Source organism: Equus quagga, chromosome 7 (assembly GCF_021613505.1).
Source record: "Equus quagga isolate Etosha38 chromosome 7, UCLA_HA_Equagga_1.0, whole genome shotgun sequence".
In the NCBI taxonomy this organism is placed as follows: Eukaryota; Metazoa; Chordata; class Mammalia; order Perissodactyla; family Equidae; genus Equus; species Equus quagga.
Window position 1 is genome coordinate 43,925,433 of NC_060273.1, and position 8,399 is coordinate 43,933,831.

At 36.7% G+C, this 8,399-nt stretch overlaps 1 protein-coding gene across 1 annotated transcript; it reads left to right on the forward strand.

Moving 5' to 3' along the window:
- The first annotated feature begins 7,043 nt into the window (after positions 1 to 7,043).
- On the forward strand, positions 7,044 to 7,976 carry LOC124241616 (olfactory receptor 2G6-like). The gene has a single exon (XM_046665530.1). It carries the CDS (start codon positions 7,044 to 7,046, stop codon positions 7,974 to 7,976), a length of 933 nt encoding a protein of 310 aa, XP_046521486.1.
- Positions 7,977 to 8,399: the final 423 nt, after the last annotated feature.

The window sequence follows — 8,399 nt, forward strand, 5'->3', positions numbered from 1 at the left end:
TTTCTTTTTCTTGTCTAAATGCTCTGGCTAGAACTTCCCGTACCATGGTGGATAGCAGTGGTGAAAGCAGGCATCCTTGTCGTGTTATTGATCTTAGTGCAAAGCTCTCAGTCTTTGACCATTGAGGATGAAGGTAGCTATGGGTTTTTCAAAATGCTCATTATCATTTATGAGGGTGTTCCCTTCTATTCTTAGTTTTCTGAGGGTTTTAATCATAAAAGCCTGTTTTATTTTTTCAAATGCCTTTTCTGCATTCTGTTGATATCCCCAGGTGCTTTTCCCCACTTCATTCTATTAACGTAGTGCATTACATTGATTGATATTGTTATGTTGAGCAACTCTTGCATTTCTGGGATAAATCCCACATGATCATGGTATATAATATTTTTAATATGCTGTTTGATTCAGTCTTTTGGATTTTGTTGAGAATTTTTTCATCTATCTTTCTAAAGGATGTTGGTCTTTACCATTTTTTTTGGTGATGTCTCTATCTGGCCTTGTATCAAGGTAATGCTAGACTCAGAATGTGTTCTCTCCTCTTTTATATTTTGGAAGAGTTTGAGAAGGACTGATGTTAATACTTCTTTCATTGTTTAGAAGAATTCATCAGTTAAGTCATCTAGTTTTGAACTTTGTTTCGATGCATGTATTTTTACAAATTTGTATAATGCTATTTTGAGTTTTTGTCATTTTAAATATGCAGGAATTATTCTTTATTTTTTGTGTTTTTTCACCCACTGTTTTAAAATATATACTTTACATTCAGTAAAATGTATACATTTTAAAAGTAAAATTTTATGTATATTGTGTATTTTTTGACCTAAGCAGCCTCAATTATAATATAGAGAATTGGTGCTACCCTAGGAAGTTCTCATTTCTCTTTGTACTTTATTAGTCCCTCTCAGACAACCACTATTTTTATTTATACCCTCCACTATTTTGATTTATATCCAAATAGACTGAGTTTGCTTTTTCTTGATCTTCATAAAAATGGAAACTTTGCATCTGGCTTTTTTTGTTCAACGAAGTATTTTTCAATGTCTTTCTATTAGAAGTTTATTGTTTTTATTGCATATTATTGTATGAAATAGCATAATTTGTTTATTCATTTTCTTATGTTCTAGTGTATTTTTGTAACAACTTTGTTGAATAATACTATATTTTTGGCTATTTTTTTAGTTTTTCCTGAAGGAATTCAAATATACATCTTACATTATCAGAATTTACTCAGACTTGTATAAACTTAATTCCAGTAAAATATAAAGATTTGCTCCACCATCACTCCATTCCTTCCTCCATCCTTTGTGCTTTATTGTCCTTAAATTGTATTTTTATTCAAACCAAATAATGTGGCTTTGTTGTTTTATGCAATTTTCTTTAAATTATTTAAGAGAAGAAGAGAAAAGTATATTTACACTGTCTTTCATATTTACATATATAGTAATATTTGCTGGTGCTTATTTCTTCATGTGAACTGGAATTGACTATCTGGTATTATTTCTTTTCAACCAGAAATACTAACTTTAGTATTTTTTGTAAGGTAGATCTGCTAGTAATACATTTTACCAGTCTTTGTCTATCTAAGAACGTCTTTATTTTGCTTTTGATTTTGAAGGATAAGTTTCCTGGGTATATAATTCTTGACTCAAAGATATTTTTTCTTTTTCTACTTCGAATATGTCATCCCATTGCCTTCTGGCATCCATTATTTCAGATGAAATTCAAACTGTTAATCTCATTGTGTTTCCTTTGTACATAATGACTTGTATTTTTCTTGCTGCTTTCAAGATTTTCTCTTTTTCTTTAGCTTTTCACAGTCTGACTATGGTTATTTCAGGTGTGGATCTGTTACTGAAAGTTTGGTCTCTGATCTTGATGTCAATCCAAATAACAAGAACAGAGTCTTGGGAGAAAAAGGAAAGCTTTACTTTGCCAGGCATGGGGAGCAAAGCAAGGGCTAGTGCCACAAAAATTGCTAGCTCTCCATTAAGAAACAGGTAGGGGTTTTTATTTGGGGATTTAGGTAGAGGAGGGAGACCATGGCCTTCTTGGTCAGTGTCTTCCCATCGGCCTGTGTCTGGGGATGCTTCCAGCGGAGGAGACAGAGGATATCTCAGATGACTGCCCTTGGCTGTGTATCTCCATGGTGGAGGGCGGATTCTGATGTCAGGAAGCCAAGGAGTTGGGCCTGGGAAGCTTCGTTTCTTGATATTCTCTGGACGTTAGTTTCTCTGTAAAAGAACTTCAAGGTCCTGGGATTAGCCTCAGTTTTAGTGGGAGCCCAGCATGAGGTCATCCAGAACTTTAACAATTTGTAAGTTCTATCTGGTTGTAAAGCTCAGGGAGTCAGAGGTCAAAGAAACAAACATTTACATCTGAGTGTAACTAAAGAACCAGGGACCTGGGACTGTGTGCCTTTAGTTTTAACCCATATATGCTGGGTTCACTGTTGGGCAACCAATATCAGTGCTGATATTAACTAAGAGCCAGGAACAGATCTTCTTGTGCTTATCCCACTTAGAGTTCATTGACCTGCTTGGATGTGTTAATTAAGCATTTCTTAGCAAATTTGGTAAAATTTCAGCCATTATTTCTTCAAATATTATTTCTGCCTCTTTCTGTCTTCTCTTCTAAGACTCTCATTACACGTACGTTAATATGCTTCATGGTGTCCCATAGATTTCTGATCCTATTTTAATTTTTCTTCATACTTTTTCTTTCTAGTCTTTAGATTGGATAATCTCAGTTGATCCATCTCTTGGTTCATTGATTCTCTCTTTGGCTAGCCCAAATCTACAGTTGAATGCTCCTAGTGAATTTTTTATTTGTTATTTTAATTTTAAATTGTAGAATTTCAACTTCATTCTTTCAATACATTTTATTTCTTGGTTTATAATTTCTATTTGATGATTCATTGACATCATACTTTCCTTTCATCCTTTAAATACTTTTTTTCAGTCCTTTAGATATATTTACATATCTAGGCACTCTCAGGGACAGTTTTGATTGACTACTTTTTTCCCTGGTGTATAGCTCACAATTTCCTGGCTATTAAAAAATATCTTGTATTTTTTTAGTTGAAAACTGGCATTTTAATTAGTATATTGTAGCAACTTTGGGTCCTGACACCTTACAAAATCTTGTCCTATTGATCTTTTTATGTCTATTTCTTTAATGACTTGTCTGGCTTTTATTTACAATTGCAAAGTACCCCTAACCTGGGATGAGTAGATAGCTAGGGCCCTCTCTGATATCTCTTGGTCATGTGTGCATGCACCCAGCTTCTAAACTCCCAGGAATATGTGGATGTTATCAAGGCCCCCTTTGACTGTCTCATATCCTGGACATCTCTGTTACATTTCTGTCTGATCTAGAAGTCAAGATCTCACTCCAGCCACTATTATGACCTTAGATTAGTTGTGATGTGAGCCTTGTCTGATTTTTCACCATTGAGATCACTATTGTTTTTGACAACACTCCCTAGTCGTGAATTTTTCCACACACTGCTCCAAATCAAATCAGCCCCTCTGGCAGTGGAGCTGGCCCTCATAGCCTGCTTCATGCAAGTAAAACAACAGGCCAAAGGAACTGTGGGGGTGGGAGCAACCTCAGGCTAAAACACCCCAGATTCCCACTATTCTTGCCAAGATTGAATAGTTTTTCTTGACTACCTACCTCTCAACTTGATGTATGGCTTTGCTCAATTTCCAGAGTCCTCAAATTTTTATTTTCATTATTTTTGTCCAATTTTATAATTGCTTTGAATGTGATGTTTTCTGGGGACTTTTACAACTTTTTTCATATTTAAGAAATTTTCCAGTTTTTCTTTAAATATTTTCCACCACATTAACTTTTTAAAACTTGCAATCTTCCTTTTGTTTCTCTTTTTTCAGTAGATATTGCAAGTATCATCTGCGAATAACCATAAATTTGTCTCCTTTTATTTTTATTTTTCGTATAATATTTTGAGCTAATTTGTGGTTCTGACAAGAACTGTGTTAGCTAAGTATGATAACATTATCGTTGCCTTGATGTTGACTTTAATGGGAATACTTTTACTCTTTCATGATAGACCATATGTTTGACTGAACACACACTCATACACACACACACACACACACTCACACCCTTCTTTTCCTATATTATTACTGGCTTAAAGTTTCCAGAATAAATGTAGACTTTATAAAGTGAATTTTAACTATTTACTTTTTGCATAGTGAATTATGTTATATGTAATTTTTACATTAAAATGCTTTAAACATTTATTACCCATTAGTATGTTGGATGAAAAGGTAAACCAAATGAATTTAATGAAGGGACAGTTTTAGAAGACTATTATATCTTGGAGAAAGAGTTTATAATGGTATAGTCATGGAAATATTAAGAAATAGTAAACATGAGGGTCTTAGAATAGTCATGACTGTTAGTGTAAGAGTTGCAAAAAGGAAAGACCAAGGCTATTTTGAAGAATTAAGTCTGGAAATACGCTTTTCAACTTTGTAGAAAATTGGGAGTATGAAGTAGAAGCCTCATTTCCTGAAAAGAGATTGACATGTAGATTTATTGAGCTAATTACTGGATTTCCTAGGGTGGTAAGTAGGTAAACGTGTCACAGACAGGTCAAAGACATTGATGATGGAGAAAATGCTATTGGTTTGGGTTTGAACCAACAGAACAGAATTGTTCCTTCTCCTTCCCTCCAAAGTTCTGAACTTATTCTTGATGTCGAACCTGAAGTGTGTTCACTCACCCATTGCACAGCAAGCCAATCTCTGACACTGGGAGGGTTAGTGGAAGAAAGTAGGAATTTTATTATTGCACAGTGCTGAGCAAGGAGAGAGGGTCACTAATGCTGAAATCTCAAACTCCCTGAAAAGCTAAAAGGAAGGGTTTTTTATTTGGGTTTGTAGGTAGGGTAGGGGGAGCATACGGCCTTGTTGGTCAGAGTTTTCCCACCAGCTTGTCTTTGGTCTTTAGACACTTGCAGAGAGGAGGGAGCCTGTGACCTTGCTGGTCAGCAGCTTTCCCACCAGCCTGTATCTCTTTGTGAGGAGGAGATAGTGAATCCAGTTGCTTGTCCTTGGCGGTGTCTGTCTCCATGGAAGATAGTGGATTCTGGAGCCAGGAAGTCAGGGAACAAGCAGGGAATGAGTGTTTTGGTTTTAACTCTATATATGCTAGGTTTAATGTAGGGAAATTGATATCAGGGTCAGTATCAGTCTCACAATTAGAGCAACAGCATGAACTTTGAGCTGCTTCAGAAGAGGCTACAAAGTGTACTGCAGAGATTAACCTGAAAACATGGCCTCTCAAATTTGAATGAGCAGGAGAAGGGTTTTTTTGTTTCCAGTGTTCTAGGATTCAAGACTCTGGTTGAAAGAGAAAACTGGAGTGCTCACATGGCCTTTCCTGTTCTTTGCATGTCTTCTGGTATGTTTATTGACAATGAGACATTTTAAGTAATATGATGTGGCAAATCTGAAAATCAAACCACTCCCAGTGCTTTTGTTCTTGCTGGATTTTTTGTTTGTTTATTAGGTGATTTTAAAAAAATAATGATGTAAAGTCTATGTTCTTACTGTGAGTGGTCACTGAAGTCTCTTCTCAGTTAGCTTAGTGGTCAGCTAATGACTGGAAAGATATTTTCCTAAGTGACTTGAACCAGTAAGTATCCTAATCTTTGCTAGGTGTTCTTTGGGTGTGTTGGGTCATGCCTTCAGCACTTTGGCAAGCTGTTTACATCTCTGCTTTTTCCTTATGTTCCTGATTGCACAGACTCTCAAGGTCAGTGAGAAGTGAAGGTTCAGGACGTTCTCAGGTTTTTCCTGGGCATTTGCACACACCTGCACATCACGTGGCCTTGTAGATTGCCAGGAATATGTTAGAGATTTTCTAAGCCTGTTATGGACATCTCATCCTCCTGCTTTTCCATTTAAATTTTTTGGTCAGTTTCCTGTTTACTCCAACTATTATCACTGACTCAGGCAGTTACTGATTGTTTTCAACAAACACCCTGGGGAAAAAACTTGTTTCTACTGAGTCAGGGCAAATAAAGACAAGCTCTGTTTTTGTGGGTTTCCAGGAGCTGCCAGACCAATCAAATACTGATACTTCCCTGGGAAAAGGGAGCTTTGGGAGCTCCAAATCCATTCTTTCCTTCCCAGTAGCTGCCAGGCTGCTGGTTTCTGTGGCCACTGCAGAGGTGGGAAGAGGAGATGAGATCAGTAAAATTCCTGAATCCTGTTATTCTCACTGAGATAAGAACCATTTTTCTTCAATAAGTATTCCTCAGATTGTTGTAATACTTTGGTTAGTATTCATAGTCCTGAAAAAGTTGATTTTGACAATATTTGTCAATGTTGTTTTTATGGAAGAGCAGTATTTTAAAGATCCTTATCTTACTACTGAAAAGTGATCTCTCCTTTTGGACTTTTTGTGAGTATTAAGTAAACTAATGTTTATGAGGAATAAAACCATGATTTACCTTCTAAGTGCATAGAATCAATTGTAAGCATGTAAAAATGCTTTAACAGTTTAACTGTATCAGTTTGGTCCAACCCTTGCTTTTCCTTTTACTATCACAGTCACTATTTTATCATCTTAATCTCAGACAGGGGAAATTAATCTATCACATCAATCACCATATCTGAATTTTTACTTCTCTTTTTTTTTTTTACCTCTAGGTTTGTCCACTCTTAATTACTTCAACAAACAGGAGCATAAATATCAGGTGGAAATATAAGTGAAATAGAAACTATATGCTGCCCAGCTAATTATTTAATTAATGCAACCAAGAGAAGCATAATAAAGGCCTTAATATAATTTTAAGCTACTTCCACAAATTTTCACATTCTTGCGACATTGGATTTACTCTTAAAAAATTTTATAAATCAAGAAATTTGAGTTCCAATAGTTTGGATTTGTTTGAAAACTTATGAAATGATACTTTTATATAAAAAGTGACTAACTTCTGTTTTGTTTATTTGCTTTGGCAATGTATAGAGAACACTTGATTCTATTTCTACTGCACTGAAATATTTCAGATGATGGAAATAAATGACAGCTCAGGGGACGACTTCACCTTAGTCGGCTTCTCAGAATATCCCCAGGCTGAGTTCATCCTTTCTCTCTTTGTCTCTGGATTCTACGCCATGACACTCACAGGCAATGTGGCCATAATCTTGGTCTCCCTCCTGGATAGCCGGCTCCACACCCCAATGTACTTCTTTCTCCGAAACCTCTCATTTCTGGACATGTGTTTCACTACCTGCATTGTCCCTGAGATGCTGGCAAACATGTGGAAAGGCAGTAAGAAGATCAGCTACATAGGCTGCGTGGTTCAGTATTCTGTGGCCTTGGCTCTTGGCTCCACAGAGTGTGTGCTTCTTGCTGTCATGGCTGTTGACCGTTATGTTGCTGTCTGCTGGCCCCTCCGCTATGCTACAATCATGCATCAACAGATCTGCCACCTTCTTGCAACTATGTCCTGGCTTTCAGGTTTTGTCAACTCACTCTTTCAGTCTTCACTGGCTGTTGTCTTGCCTCTATGTGGCCACCGCCATGTGGACCATTTCCTTTGTGAGGTGCTGGTCATTATCAAGCTCTCCTGTGTAGATACTGGTCCAACTGAGTTGAAGATGTTAATTGCTCGCCTGATCATTCTTACTGTTCCAGTCTGCATCATCCTTACCTCCTATGCCTGCATCGCCAGGGCTGTGGTGAGGATGCACTCTGCTGAAGGACGACAGAAAGCCTTTGGGACTTGTGCATCCCACCTGATTGTGGTCTCACTGTTCTATGGAACCATCATGTTCATGTACCTTCGGCCTAAGAGTAACTACTCTCAGAACCAGGGGAAGGTCTTTGCCCTTGTTTATACCATTGTTGCCCCTACCCTGAACCCACTAATTTATACGCTGAGGAACAAAGATGTAAAGAGGGCAATTAGAAAAGTGGTCTGGAAGGACTCTGTTTAAGAAATTACAATTCCTGAGATTTGGATTATAAAAATTACTTGGACAATAGACTAATGGAAGGAAGAATAGTTTTCTTAACAGATTTCAGCCCAAACTAATAGAAAGACAAATGAAGCAAGCATTAAATATAAGTTAAATTTAAAATTATCATCAACAGTGGAGATTATAATCTTATAAACAATAGAGGCATTCTTTCAAAATATGTAATCTGGATATTTCACAATATTTATCCATTTCCCCCAGGAGATTATTAGACCTGTCATTTTCTAAGGGATACTGACCGTGCTGAGGGAGAGAAGACAGGGCAGACAGGGAAACTGCTCTGAAATAGTTTACATATGATGGTAGATTACGTGGATTTATATCTTCATTGAAGCAAGATTGGAATGATACCTTACATAAAAGAAAACTGAGTGAGATGAA

What these genes read in the sequence shown, in the direction of transcription:
- LOC124241616 (XM_046665530.1), top strand. Translation starts at nt 7,044, where the DNA reads ATGATGGAAATAAATGACAGCTCAGGGGACGACTTCACCTTAGTCGGC.